Source organism: Coturnix japonica, chromosome 23, assembly GCF_054131305.1.
Source record: "Coturnix japonica strain WE chromosome 23, WE-NBRP24, whole genome shotgun sequence".
In the NCBI taxonomy this organism is placed as follows: domain Eukaryota; kingdom Metazoa; phylum Chordata; class Aves; order Galliformes; family Phasianidae; genus Coturnix; species Coturnix japonica.
Genome location: NC_140685.1, coordinates 6,937,075 through 6,952,961, shown reverse-complemented (window position 1 = coordinate 6,952,961; position 15,887 = coordinate 6,937,075). Strand labels below are relative to the sequence as shown.

The following is a 15,887-nucleotide window of genomic DNA, read 5'->3' as shown; positions in this document are numbered from 1 at the left end:
GGCTTTTCATCCTCTTAAACCTGATTTTATTTGCTGACAGACAGGACCTTCAGGGATTAAGTCCTAAACCAACACTAGAAGAAAAGATTCTCTGTTCAGTAAAGCAAGGGCATGGGACAATATTTCATCCTTCCTACTGACATTTTTCCAGCTTCTCCCCAAACAATCTTTTTATTCTGAAAGACTCTCAAGTGCTTTCTAAACTGATAAAATGCAGCCACTGCTAGGAGCAACAGTGCATAAAACCAGAAGAGGAGAATACATTGCTGCAGATTTAAGGAAATATCAGAGCAGGGTTTGAAAGTCTGCCCCTCTACCCTGAAGCCAAAAGCATACACAGCTTTTCTTGGCATCCTTTGGGATGTCAGTATGGGATTCCTGTCACACACAGACATCTAGAGTTATCTGTTTTAATGACAAACAGCAGAAATGGCCCTTAGCATTCCTTATAGATGAGCACCTCACTGAACCTTCAACCAATTTCCCTTTCAAATAGATAGATGTCAGTCTCATTCATTTTTCTTTAATATGAAAACCAGATTCTTCTCACTCAAACCTCCTTACCGTGCATATCCTTCCATTGTTGATATGAGGCTTTTACAACAATCGAACTTAAAGCTAGTAAGTATTGCTCTCTTTGGCATTGTTATGTAGTTACAGAGAACAATTGAGCCAGACAATGACACAACCTGTTTCTTGTCTTCCTCAATGGGAAATGGGCTTTGAGTTTTGTAAGGTTGTTCATAAACAGCCAAGGGTGTGTAAGGAGAAGAATGACCTCAAAGCTGGGTTTTACATAGGAGAACAAAGAGATCTCAAGTTCTGATTTGAGAAACACTCGGAGACCAAATCAATGTCATAATGTCATAATTACCAATACGCGTCATAATGTTGTTGGAACCCACTTGCTGCTTATGCCTTTAAACACAAACTCCTCTCCTAATTGCTGTGCAGCTGTCAAGCTTTGTAAATGATGTTTGTGCTGGCAGTTAGCTGGGAGATAACTTCATCTATCTAGTATTCGTATGGACTGGAGATTCATCCTTGTTTCTTTCTAAAGGATGTTTTGTGACATTATTGTTTTCAGATTGCTTGGCCTTTGTTACAGTTCTTCTGGCTTCTTTCCAGGACCTTTCAGGTTACTTTTTAGTCTCCTTAATCTGTACTTTCCCTCCTGAGCATAATAAGAATTGCAGTTGGTCCCAGACTTAGACACCCAAGTGGTGTGACTTGCTTTTTCTGTGGGAAACACCACTTCATGTTTTTCACAGACTTAATTCCCTGAAGATCTTTTGAGTATGAAAGTGAATACAGCTTAGCACTACACAAAATGTTCCTAAGGAAGAATGCCACCAGTCCAAGTTCACATGATTTGGAGCTTGTCAGGCCTCGGTAGTGTTCTGAGGTTTAATAACCTACGGATTTGTGGATCTTTTGAGTGACACTGGCTTTGTGGCAGGAGTAAGTGATGCTCTCAAGTAGTGAAAACAGTTGGAAAAAGAAAGAGATGCAGGGAAAATAAAAGCCAAATTCTGCATTCGATTTTATTGATTAATTACTCTTCTAACTCCCAACTAGTTTGAAGAACACTGGAGGGGGGGGGGGGGGGGGAACGACACAATTTCAAACCAAGAGTGGAATTCTGTTTAGGATGGTTCAACAGCATTCTGATTATAGCCCTACAAAGTTAATACGTAATACCCGAGAGAGATGCTTTTCATAGGTGCATAGCATAGCACTTATGAGATAAAACACAGAAAGATGCTTCCCAAAATAATCCTTTGGCAATAAAACCAATTAAACTGCAGTTTAGGTCTCTCTCTTTTTTTTTTTGCTGTTGACATTTGTAATGTAACATATTTTTATTTGATGTATTTTTGTTAACATCATCTTGATAAGATCTTCTCACTTGTTCACAGTGTTTGCCTTTGAGAAGTAAAACAGGAAAAACACGGCTGACTGAACAGGTTCATTGCAAACATCTTGAAATGAAATGAACCTTTCACAGGTAGCTCATTCAGTCAGTAGCACTGCAGGGTGAAAATGTCCCATATGAAGATCAGCCACAGAGACACAGACCCTGGGCACTGAGGGAGACATATTCAGCCTCTATGCAAATCACTGAAAGACAAAAATCCAATGAAATAAACCCTAAACTCATTCTTATAGTTAAAGGCAGCTTTTATACGTATATGTGTTCTTTTTTTTTTACATAAGCATCACCACCTTTGGAAACAGCTTGAAATTTTGTTACAGTCAATTGGTGGAAAAACTGAAAAGGATCTTAAGAATTAGGCATTAAATTTCAGAAATAGGCATTAATGTCGATTAAACAAGGTTTTGAATGGGGCGGAGAGGAGAAGCTTTGTGTACTGAGTCATAAATGATCAATAGAGCTTACCCCATTAAATATTTGATGTGGACCGCTATTAAAGAGTAGGCACTGGCATAAATAAATCACAGCTCTGATTCAAGATGAATGTTCCCATCTTTAAAGGAATGAGTAACTTAGCTAAATATGTTTTAAAAGATAGGGAGAAGAGACAAGAATTAAACAAAGATTCTGCCTTTCTCGGTATTTCTTAAATACTGCTTGCTGTGTTCAGGGCCTTATTCAGGTGGTCAGGAATAAGCTCTGGGATAGCTTATGAGATCTAAAAGGAAGTTTTAAAAGTCACACGCTGAGGTCAAAATGAGGCTCTTGAATGTATGGTCCACACATGCACAGACACACATGATTTTCCACTTCCACATTAATTATCCTTGAAAAACTTCAACTGTAACTTGGGCTACTGAACTCAAGGAGAGAAAAACAGTTGAAAACAAGTGCAGCCAACACCATGCTGAGTGTAAGTTCTGAAACAAAATATAAGCTACTATTGAAATTTGTAGTACCCTGCCTTTCCAGATCACACGCATCTTTGCTGAGACCAAGGCTCATGAGGAAGCAGACACAAAGGTTCAGCCATCTGCTCTACAAGGTGTTGAAAGTCATCTCTGAAAGAATCTTCCTGTTCCCAAATTTCATGTAGCTCTCAGAGGAGTTAAGTAGGGATATGGAAAGTCTATATTCTGCCAAATTCTGTGAACCAAATGAAATGAAGATTAGAGGAAAGCCCTTGTTCCTTAGAATGTATTGCTCTAACTCCAGCAAACCAAGCCAGTTCTGAAGAACAACGGATACTGCCTGTGGTGATACTAAGAAACCCAGCAGTTAGCCCTGATCCAAAATGAGACACTAAAGAGAATCACTTTGCTGACTTCAGTAGACTTCGGATCAAGCCTCTGATCTCTGAAACCATTTAATACATTTCACAAGCTTTTGAAAAGTGGTAACAAATATAGTCTGAAAAATGTGGAAGCAGGTCTTGGTTTGGATGAAGTACCTGAATCTTGGGATGCCACGTAGGACTGTGGGCTTTGGCAGCTCCAATCTTAGTCTAACCTTAGCTATATGATACCTGTACCAAACTTGAGAGAAAACCACACCAAGGCATATCAAAGGTGGTCTTCTGTTGTTTCTATGTCCACACATGAGTCATACAAAGCTGCTCAGAGAGAAAAACAGCTGTTCTTGACCCTAGTGATGATTGATAAACAGATTTCTTGAACTGGCAGGATTAAAATTTGCACAAGCTACACAAGGAGTTCTCTGATCTTCAAGTAAGCCTTTGGTTAAAGATGTATAACCCTTTCTTCTATCAGTTGTTTTTGATATGTGTACAGAGAACTGTAGGAGCAGGAAACACTGAAATACACGGGATCTAACTGTACCTGACTGCACCTGGCATGCACTCCCCTTTCTTATTCTAGAGACGTATTTGAATAAAGAGTTCAACTGGAAAGACAGTGACTGTGTTCATATGTCCCAGCCCTCCCCTGGATATTTGATTTACAGTGTATTCCAGGAAACAGAAGAAAAGAAGCATGCTTTCTGTCTCAGGGAGCAGTAAAGGAAACAGCCCTTACAAGTGGAAGAACCTCTGTAGAATATTGTCTCTTTCTTCCCCCAGCCTCATAGCGTATATAACCCATCGTGTATAGCAACACTGAACTGTGGCAAATAACAGAGCTGAGGGTGTTGGCCCTGTTAACCGAAAGTGGCTGGCATGCTCTGATCTCATTCTGTCATTGTTCATGCCCTGCCACTTACCTATTGTTGAATACATTATTACATCATGTCTATTAAGAGCTGCAACAAACTGTTCTGTTGTTCTCTGCCAGCAAGATATGGTGGAAAAGTTCCTCAAAGATTATTTTTTTTTTCTGTGCTTGTGTGGGCTGAATACAACCCGTAAGGCTCAATGCGTGGAGAAATCCCACTATTGCCAAGCTATTAAAATTCACCTTCACTGCGTGTTGATTCTGACATGAGTGTGTCAGTGAAAGGGAAACTGTAATTAGTCCTAATGCTTGTATTCAATTGCCTCACAGCTAACTTAGATTAAGTTAAGGGTTTGCCTCCTTTAAGGGTTGGCCTCCTGTTTGCTGTGTCTCCTTGCAATGCTTGGGGGATGTAGCATATGAAGGCAGCCCCAGCACTGATGCAAGGAGCTGGCTGCTCTCTGGCTGAACTCTGCCTGGGCACTGCATGTCACATGTGTTTCTACCACCCACAGCTGCACCAGGAGATGCTGGTGTGGGTTTTGCTCTGTTGAGACCATGCTGTGCCCAGTCACCCTGGTATAGGAGTGTCTGGGAGCTCAGGGCTGAAAAGGGGAAGAGTCCTGGGAGTGAGCAGTTTCAGGTTTCACCCCTGCCAAACTGTCTGAGACAAAGAATGGCAGTGAGGCCTGAAATAAAAGAGTTTCAAGTTGCCAGCACTTTCCATTTCTCTTGGTATTTCAGTGTTTCCACTGCTTGCTCTTGGCTACGACCAAGCAGTGCATACAGTGTGAATAGATTAAAATAGACATTTTCAGCTTTCTACAGATTTTGGGAGTCGCTCTGAGTTGTAATCAGGGGCCTTGTTCATTATAATAAACCTGTCCCGTGGCTCTGAAACTGGTACCCACTCTTCATCAAGAAGTAACTGTCAGAGTCTGTCATCTCAAACTTAAGGGGCAAATTTCTTTTCCTTTTTCTTCTTTAATTTGAAGGAGATCTGGTTTCACTTAGATGAATTAAATGCCAATATATCTCTTACGGGATTGTTTCAGTGTAGATTACAGCACAGTTGCATTACTTTAAGATGTGTGCAAACGTCTGCTGCTTCGTGCTATTTATATCCATCTTATAAAATGTTTAATAAACACTTATATACTGATATTCCAGGTCTTCTTTCTGCACTGAGGTTTTGAATATAAAGTCCAAGAATTATCCTTTCTACAGCTACAAGCTTAGCCCATTGAAAGTGTGCTCTTATTTCTGTATTTGGAATCTTTGTAGTTGAAAGACCTATATTCACAAAATGATAGACAGGAATGGTGTTCCTTGTAAGACGATGCTCTCAGAACTGTGTATTTCCAATCTAACAGTCACACTGCTGGTTGAACTGCAGCCCTGCCAACCTCTGCTGCATCCAGTCATCTAATCTGAAGTGAGTAGTACAAGGAAACTTTAATTTTAGGGAAATCTGAGCTGTTTTAAAGCTTTGTTCCAACGTCTGCATGTAAATTATTGTGAATTGAAGAGATTTGCAATCGAAGCTCATGGTTTGGATGTGCTCCTCTCATATAAGTCAACGCAAGAGCATGTATGATCTGACAGTGCTCTGGTTTGGATTCAGGGGGTGAACACTCCTCTCCCTCAGCTCTGCTCCCCAGAGCTCTGGCTTTGGGAATATGTCAGGTACAGTTTAGAGGAGTTTGCATTTCTACTCCCCTTGTAGAGATACCCAATAATCATCTGTGATGAGATGAGGATAACTAAATATAAAAGAATATAAATATTACTCTCCACACTGCATGTGACTTTTATGATGGACAGACGGGTGGATGGATGGATGGGAAGAAGGGAGGAAGGAGGAAAAGAAGAGTCTCAACTGTTCTACAATAGTTTTATTTAGATTATGAGATGGATTTTTTTTGTTGTTGCTGATGGATTTTTGTTTTTTTGTTAGGGAACAAGTATTTGAATCTGTTCCAAGGCAGCACAAAAGGCTTCTACTTGTCACATTTCTGGTCTATGAGCTCAAAGACTTCCAGAGTTACACAACATTGACTAAAATTGGAAACCTTTCAGACCTTTTCCAAAATGAAGTGGGAAACTGAGGCCAATGCTGGAGACATCCACTGCCATGTGTGTGGAGTTGAGCAGAGAGGACCCAGCTTCATTCAGAGGCTTCGAATTGTCTTATTTTTTATTTCATTTCATATTCAGAACACAATTGTTCTGGAACCAAGATCTTCACATTGTTTTGCTTAATGCTTTACAAACAGACTGTTGACTGAAGTTGTCACTGAACAAAAATTTGCTTCTACTTGTTTACATAATGGGAAAATACAGTCATAAAATGGGTGTAACAACAACTCGTTAGGTATTAGGTTAAGGTGCAATACAGGAATTATTCCCATGAAATGCTAAAGTCTAAACTCAAAATATCACAACGAAGTTGTAGGTTACAATTACTGAATGTCTTTAAGCCTTAATGCGATGCTTAGAGCTTCTGAGTGAGCTGATGACAATCAAGAGTTCAAGTTCTTCTTGTACAATTGCTCTATTCAAGAGGAACTAGATTAAGATGATAAATATAATACAAAGGCTTGATTCTACTAGTGTTTGCTTTGTTGTAACTCTTAACTGGATGTAATTAGGTGCTAAGTTTGTTCCTAGCTCTGCCACTGAACTACTTTATAGCCTTTTAAACCAGTGTATGTACTTACCTTTCTCCCATATCTAATCAACTGAAAATTTCAGAGATACCAGTTTGGGGGATCTGTGTGCAGACCCCATGAGCACAGCTCTCTGCAGCAGTCATTTCTTTCTCTGAGCATGATGCAGTATACAACACAAAGACCCTAGCCTTGGCTCAGATAATTAAGAGTACTTGCTTATTTTCTGAACTCTGATTCATAAGGAAGAACTTCTGAACCCTCTCTGGCATTCACCCTAATGAAATCTTTGAGATTTCTCAATTACTCTCTTCCTTATATCCTGCCTAAATTTGCTGCTCAATTTTAACCTCTAACAAGCCAGTATGTAGGGGTTAAATACACTTATACGTATGGTTAGCAAAAGTACTGTAAATTTCCATGCACTTCTTGCTCTGAAGGACAGGATAGTATGCAAGAGGAGGCTTATGATGTGTACAAACATGCCCAGAAGCAAAGGGGGAAAAATAAAACACATACAAAAAAAGGGTGAGGGTTTGTGATTGTTAGAGGAAGGTGAATACACTTCCTGGCAACATCTGAGAATCATTTGCAGCAACTGATCCATGAGCCTTAGTGAGCAGGGAATGTTTTTAAATCCTCCCCCATCCCCTTTGTTAATCTTTACCAGGTAGTAGGACTTTTAATGCAGTTCCTACGGGTATCTCGAGATGTGTAAAATATTTGGTCTGTTTTGAAAAATAAGATATTTGAAATGGCTCCAAGACTGAGGTGCACAAGTCTGGTTATAAGTCTGTGGTCTTCTCTTCTTTAAACTTTGGTAGTAATAACAGTCTTCAGACTGTTCTGCTAAAGGCGGAGTGTCTCCATAGAGAAAGCAATGAACATCTGGCCTCAGTGCCTTTCATTTGAAATAGGAAAATCACTTTTAAAAGTGTCCCCATGAATGAAGTGCAGATTGTAATACAAGCTTACATAATTCAGGAACACTGAAGGATGTTTTTTTAGACTTTAAACGTTCTGAGCAACATCAGACAATATAAAAGAGTTATTAATTATGATGCATGATTATTATTGCACTCAGGAGACTTAAAGAGGTAGCCTGGAAAAGTTTGGATTTGGCTCACCTTTAAGCACACCCAAAATACTGGGCAACATTTGTAGATGTTTTTGAGTGACTGAGGAGGTTATTTCCTAAGACTTTCAAGCACATTTGGGATTTTAGGTCATTTGGGGCACGTCTCCACTGTGTAATGCCAAATGGCTCTGAGCAAGCCAATTTTCAACACGATGGAGAAAGATTAACTGAGAGCAATGCATGTGTTACTTTTCCTCTGAACTGATTCTATTCTAATCCATCTAGCTCTAGGGCTAGCTTATTTGGTTCTGGTTGAAAAGGATCTGCATCATGTTCCTCCTTATAGACCAACTCTGTATCATATATTACATACCACATATTACATGCTAAATGCTATATATATGTTATGGTACACATATGTGTTATATGTTATATATTATTTTATTCATTCTGTTATGTATTTATATTATATTATATTATATTATATTATATTATATTATATTATATTATATTATATTATATGCATACTCATACAATTGTTTTACAAAATCCAGTACAGCATCTCGCTGAATGGCTTCATTTATACCAGTCAGAACCCCACCAGAGGCACTCACAAGCATATATATATATATATATATATATATATATATATATATATATATATATAACCACCACCTGTACTTAAAGAGAGACCCTAAGTGGGATGAAAGCTCTAAATGCACAAAGAATCACAAAGTTCTCTCCAGTGCGTCATGGACTACTGTAAAATTAGGGTGGACTTTTCCACTCAGTCGCATGTCTGACAGTCTATCACTGTTGCCAGCACCAGCAACACTTAAAGATGTTGCCAGCAAAACACCATTTTTGAAATCTGATTATTTGCTGAAGGCAACAGCAGCAAGTGGAATCAACTCAGTAGTCTTTTTTTTCATGAACTCAGAACTCTGTTTAGAGTTGCAAGATGTTTGTGAGTAATTTAAAGGCACGCTCGTCTGAAGCGGTCAATAAGAAAAACAGCGTAACCCTCAGTATGTGTTGTGTATAATGTCATATTGACTCCTGATTACAATGTGCTTCATTTTCACACCTCACATCATGAGGTTCTTAAACAAACTGCACCACAGTTTCTAGCATTTGTTTGTTGTTAACTGTGACTTATGAAATGTTAGGTCAGGAGTCGTCAATGGACTAAGCTAAAGTGTTTGTTTAAAGCTATGAGTAAAGCAAGGCATATGAATGTTTCCAAAGACTGTATTCCAAGAAGTATTTTTGGAAACATTAATGTTGTGTTTTTTAATGCAGGCCACATTCTGAGGCTACGACACCATATGTCACATTCATTTCTTTGCAGAAAAGAAAAAAAAAGAAAAGAAAAGAAAAAAGAAATGGAAACTATGTTTGGCTTTTAAGTGTTTTTGGAATAGCGTCTATGCATGCTTGTCATTGTTCCTTGGATGGGAGAAGCATTCTCAGTCTGTTAATCTAGTCCATCCAATATATATTACACTCTACGGGCCTGACTCTCTTCTGCCTTAAACTGTGTGCAGTCATTTCTACTCTTGCAAAGTGAATGAAGAGCTGAGAAGAAAAAAAAAGACCACGACTGGGAAACATTTTTTGTAAATTCATTTTCCATGAATACTCTGGCTTCGTTGTATTGCCTACATCTGAACTCTACTCACATGAAACCAGCTTAAAAATGGGAAAAGTCTTTGCCATTTTTCCATTGAAAGCTTACAATTTTGGAAGATGAGAGTTTTTCCTCAAAAAAATGGCTTTTTTTCTTTAAAAATACTGGTTGAAAGCATGACATTTGGCAAAACCATTGAATGGCTGAAGCTGTATATGCTTTGGATTTTTCAGTGTTATATGTGTTAGGGGTTGGGATAGAGTACAATGAGTCGGAGATCTGTAGGAAAAGGCGTTTGCCTTTTTCAGTGCTCCATCCTACAAGTAATTCATAAGCATCCTGTATCTGACCACTTCAGCTAAGTCCCTGCTTCTTAATGGATTTCAACTGATGAGGTCTCAGTTTCTAACACAGTTATTAGTCACTGGATGCACAGCCTAGCACTTCATACTGCTGCAATTCATACAGTTGCAATCTGCCAAGACATCAATTTTCTCTCAGATCTGACAGAGGAATCTCCTAATTCACATTGCTTCCTAAAGTTGTGTCATCCACACATTTTATTAGCGCATGTTTGTTCCAAATTGTTAATAAAAATCTAAACACTTCTTGGCAACTGGATTTTAGTTGTTATTGTTGTTTTAAGGAATTATTTGCAAGGGCTTGCAGGACCTCAGAGAGGTTTCTTTTTTATTTGAGCGGAAAATGTACCTCTTTAGCTCAGTAAAATGAAATCACTTTACCCATATTTTGTTTCTGAGAAATCTTGAAATATCAATATTGACGAATGATCGTGTGCTTGAAACATTTTCTGGTTAAAACTGAACTTGTCAGTCCATGACAGTGTGTTCTTACGGCTGAATGAGAATGTTTACCTAGGCATTTCTTCTAGAGTGGGAAAACAAACACAGAACAAAAAGGAACAACTGCTTACCCCAAACGCTTGGCTAACTTTCAGAGAGCTCATGCTATCCTTGTGAGTGTCCGTGAAAGCCCATCCTGATTTGAATGCTACTTCACCACAGTTCTGCTTTCATCTGGATAACAAACCTTAAGAGTGATGTGGACATTTCTAGCTGGTTGATTTTCTATCTGAATTCCTGAGTTTTTGAGCTGTATGGCATAATCAGAGTCTGTACTCTTGAGAAAATTGCTCATGATGGCCAGAGAGTGTATTTAGTTTTAGTTTTACAGAGTTCTGGCATACGTAATTAAAAACAAAAATAAACTTTTTCTTTTATTTCATAGATTTCCAATGAACAGAGGACACAAATAGCCCCTGGGACCACAAGTGCGTTGTGTAAGCTGATGCCGCGAGGCAGATATGAGAAAGATGACTGAACAGAGTGGATGCTATAGGCCTGTAAATATACAGGGAAATAAGATCAGTTACAAAAGCTCTTGCAAAAAAAGCCCAGAAATGGGGATGAAAAGACAGCAGAAGCGGTTTCTCCACAAGGACGGCAGCTGCAATGTGTACTTCAAACACATCTTTGGGGAATGGGAGAGCTACGTGGTGGACATATTTACCACCCTTGTGGACATCAAGTGGCGTCACATGTTTGTCATCTTTTCCCTGTCTTATGTTCTGTCATGGCTGTTCTTTGGCCTGGTCTTCTGGCTGATAGCAATGCAACACGGAGATTTAGTGAATGACGAAGAAACAACCCCCTGTGTTGCAAATGTCCATAGCTTCACAGGGGCATTCCTATTCTCCCTCGAAACCCAGACGACCATTGGTTATGGTTATCGCTGTGTTACAGAGGAGTGCTCTGTGGCAATCCTGATGGTTATCCTGCAGTCAGTACTAAGCTGCATTATCGACACTTTCATCATCGGAGCAGCCTTGGCTAAAATGGCCACAGCTCGAAAAAGAGCTCAAACCATTCGTTTCAGCTACTATGCTGTGGTAGGCCTTAGGGATGATAAATTTTGCCTGATGTGGCGCATCGGCGATTTCCGACCAAACCATATGGTTGAGGGCTCAGTAAGAGCTCAGCTCCTGCGCTACAAGGAAGACAAGGAAGGAAGGATGACAATGGAATACAAGGACTTGAAGCTGCTGAATGACCAGATCATACTTGTTACACCAGTGACAGTAGTGCATGAAATTAATAGTGAGAGTCCTTTGTATGGTCTGGACCGGAAAGCTTTGGCCAAGGACAACTTTGAGATCTTGGTCACATTTGTCTATACGGGGGATTCAACAGGAACTTCACATCAGTCAAGAAGCTCATATGTGCCCAGAGAGATTCTCTGGGGCTACAGATTTAATGATGTCTTACATGTAAAGAAAAAGTACTATAAAGTGGATTGCTTGCAGTTTGAAGAAACTACAGAGGTTTATGCTCCTCACTGCAGTGCTATGCAGCTGGATCGGAAGGAGCAAGAATGGAATCGAACGGAGAAGACACTGGAAAAAGAAGCAGAGAAATCAGGGACAGAAATCAAATCATTTAGTGAAAACCAGAAATCGTTTAGTGCAGTTGCCCTCATCACTAGCTGTGAAGATCCAGATGACCCAGTGGCAACTGTCAGCCAGCCTTCAGGAGAAGCTTCTTATCAGAAAGCAGCTGTGACCTTAAGCAGACTATCACTGGAGTCACAAATCTAGCTTTTCCACTGCAACTAAAATCAGTTCCAACAACTTCTCCTAGCATAGCTTTTAGAGTATAAACAATGAACTCATGTGCACAAGTATTTACATTACAAGCCTCATACTGTCAGCATGCCTACATTACAATACTGAGCTGCTAAAAGGAGCTTCATAATGGTTAGTGTGGGTATATCAGTAACAGATTAGTGCTGGCACAAGAAAGCAGCTTATATTTGGGTTGACTAGACAGCTACTGTGCTTGAGCAAACTTATTCTAAACTTTATTACCCTACAGGGACTAATGTTGAAGACACCCAGAGAGAGATAATGATCTAGGCAGAGAACAAGAACAATGAAGTGTGCCCTCTAGGTCAGATATTTCAAAGCTGCCTAATTTACTTGGGAGCTCAGTTCCCTGTCCCTCTGCAAGGCTCTGAAATTCCCCTACCATCACAGAAAATAATTGCTCTTGTGTGTCAATTGCCCCTCTCTGGTGGTTCAAGTGAAGCCCCTTTCCTGGGGTTGCACTGAGGAACGTGCAGGGCTGTTCCATGTAAGAGGAAGCAAACTGGTGGTAATGGAGTCCAGTGTTACTGGGTAGCTTTGAGAACCTGCTTATACCCTCAGTTCTGTGAGATACCCAAGATCCTGCAAAGCACTTCTTTATCATGAGCTGCTCCCAGTAATGCCACAGCCTCACAATTCAATCTATGTGCTATGTCAGCTGCATGCTATGGTGCTGCATGCAGGTTTGTCTCTGTCATCAATGAGTGCTGGTCAAATGGGCTCCTTTGCACTCTTCAGCAATCAAAATAGAACCTTGAGTCTGAGATAACAATCAGCACAATCGTGTTAAGCCTCAGGACAGATCAGCCTGCTTTTAGAGGGAGCTTTGCAATTCTTAAAGTCAAAATATCATCTTTTCAGTTCAGAATGCCAGTCTTGCTTTTGCTTTTATTGTGTTACACTGCTTTAAAAAGAAAGTGTTCAATCTAGAGACCAAACAGCATGATTTTGTCAAAATGAAATATGTTTATTCATCTGAAATGGCCGTAAAAATGATCCTTTGCAGAGAAATTCAACACACTCATCTGTCAGCTCCATTTGCAAATGAAAAAGCAAGAAAATGTCAGTGTTTTGAAGCTCTCCGTGACATGGAAGTCACACCCCCTGCACACCTCTGTTATCCAACATGCAATATCTCATCATGCTTTTTTTTTCCCCCCGATGAGGATCACATCTAATTTGTGTTATGTTTCATTATCCTGCTTATGTAAAAGGTATTGTCTCTGAATTGTGTCTGAGTTTATGGTTGCCTAAAATGGAATTTGTCTCACCTGACCTCAGCCACCAAGAGGTGAATTACTGCCTACTGACCAAGGCTCCCTGTAGTTGCTGTAGCTTTGTTCTGTCTTCACACAGGAGTCCATCCCATCCCCACCTGAGCGGCAGGGGAGCTGAAGGCAATAGGATGGTGTTATCCTGGAAGTGCTCATCCATCCCTGTTTGCTTTTGAAGGAGATGAGACGACTGTTTTGGAAATGCTGGCTAACTTTAAGCTGCTAAAATTAGGTCTGATGAGTCATTCCCAACCTGCTGACTAATTCAAAGTTTTTATGAGCTAATCACATTTAATGAAAAGAAAACCAGCAGACTGATTGTTTCTTTTTCCTTGTCTTTTACTTTCTTCCCTTTCCCTTTCCCTTTCCCTTTCCCTTTCCCTTTCCCTTTCCCTTTCCCTTTCCCTTTCCCTTTCCCTTTCCCTTTCCCTTTCCCTCTCCTCTCCTCTCCTCTCCTCTCCTCTCCTCTCCTCTCCTCTCCTCTCCTCTCCTCTCCTCTCCTCTCCTCTCCTCTCCTCTCCTCCCCTCTGTAACTTACTGCATTATTTTAATGTCTCTTGCATTTCTTTCTGCCCACACTTGTACAAGTTCTGGATGCTATGTGATCCCTTTCAGGTAAAACCAAGCATATTAACCAACCTGAGTGGAGGTGGCTATTCCTAAACTCATTAATTGGCCCATTTCATATGCAGAAGCATCAAAAGAGAGGGATACTCTGAATCTGGTGGACAGGACAGGAAGATGTGGGCTTAAACTAAAGCCAAACAGATTGAAGGCAGAGTTAGGGAGCACTGCCGCAAAGAAGGCAGGACAGGTTGGGGCTGCAGGTGGATGCAAGTAAAGCTACTCAGAGGTTTGAGATATATAATCACAATTGCCCCATTATCTTCAAACGGGACACATTTCAGGTGCTGTTTGTAAAGGCAGTTTCCCTCGCCAAGCTGTGAACTGCAGCTTTCCCTCTCCCAGCAATGTACTGTGTGAGCCTCTTGCGGTGAAGAAAATTCTTTCCTCGGAATGACTTTCCTGTAAGTGAAAGTACCAGGAGTCTGATTTGGCATTTGGTCACATGTTTCTTGGTATAGATAGATAGAAATACGTGAGTATGTATAGTAATGTATGCTTTGGCATATAAGTCAACCACTAACTGATGAGGGTCAGGAAGAAACTTTTCTCCTGGGCATTTTAATTCGTAACAGGCTACTATACAGTTTCTTCTACTTTTATCTGCAGCATCTGATACCAGCCAGTGCTGGAGACAGGATACTCTTTGAACCACTGCTCTCAACCCGTCTGGCTTTTTCTGGGTTTCTCTGCTTGATATTTTAATTTCATTTATCAGAGTATAAAAAATGATGTATTATAATGTATAGTAACGCACGCACTGCATTTTTTTTTATGAATAAAGAAGCAGAAATAAAGAACGTGCCTCTGCCACACACACCTTGTGAGAGCAACATGTTACTTTCCCTTCTTCAGGTCACTGTTCTAAGCTCCCACATCTTACATCCTCGGAAGTCATAGAAAAGGTTATAAGGTGCAGAGTTGGCTTTTGACTTTAAAAGATGCCAAATCACAAGCAAAGCCACAAAGATACAAACACATTTTGCTGCAGCTTCTTAACACTAATTCAGTTTATTTGATGGAAGGAGCCACCCATAAATTCTGTTCCATGTGAATTTCCAAAGCCTGTCACACAGACATCCACACTCACACCTGTGCATGGTATTTGCATGCAGAGCTTGCAAAGCAGCATCATGACCTGATGAAGGATGTTTGAAAGTGCCAGGTGGGTAAAATGGGAACGAGATATAGGAGCTCAAAGTGCGGAGAATCCTTTAAGTACGTTCAGGAAGGGCCAGATCTCCTTGCCTAGGGGGAGGATCTAGGACAGACACAGTCTGTACTGTCATTTTGGGTGAGTAGAAGGGAGAATTTTCCACATTCATCTGCTTATTCCAGATGAGGATATTCTCTAAGGTTACTTTGTCTTACTCTTATTCATCCCCATCATCAAGCAACCCTCTCAGAAATCCAGCCAAAGCAATACACACACTGTCACAGCAGAAAAACAGCCCTAATCCTCAACTCACTCCCACTGACACGGGCGAAACAACCCAGCAAAGTCCTAAAGTAAGTGCCTGGCTGCATTACGGGTCAGGAGCTGAAGTGAAGCAAGAGCACCCTCCTGCTCACCCACAGTTGTGCTCTATGGGTCTTCAAGAGAAAGCCAAAGCGTTGGGTTGAATCTCTACTTCTTCTCCCCAGCCACCCAGAGGCAGCAGTTGGCTGTTCCTCCTGCCTTAGCTGGAAGAAGCTCACTCTGTTCTTGCCTTGTCCACAGCATTTACCAGATGAAGCAAAATGTGAACAACAAAGAGAAAATACAGACCAATGTGCACTGGACTCCTGTATTGTGATTACAGCTATTTTCTCTTGGAGAGCAGCAGTATTGTTCTGGGTCAGAATT

General features: G+C 40.4%; 1 protein-coding gene across 6 annotated transcripts in view; it reads left to right on the top strand.

The window, feature by feature from the left end:
* KCNJ16 (potassium inwardly rectifying channel subfamily J member 16) overlaps positions 1-14,858 on the top strand; it is a 30,779-nt gene extending 15,921 nt beyond the window's left edge. For all 6 annotated transcript variants that reach the window (XM_015880089.3, XM_015880086.3, XM_085522530.1 and 3 more), the window contains one exon: positions 10,730-14,858. In XM_015880089.3, the coding sequence (XP_015735575.2) occupies positions 10,806-12,095 (1,290 nt within the window). In that variant the 5' untranslated portion in view covers positions 10,730-10,805 and the 3' untranslated portion in view covers positions 12,096-14,858. The remainder of the gene's footprint in view (positions 1-10,729) is intronic.
* Positions 14,859-15,887: the final 1,029 nt, after the last annotated feature.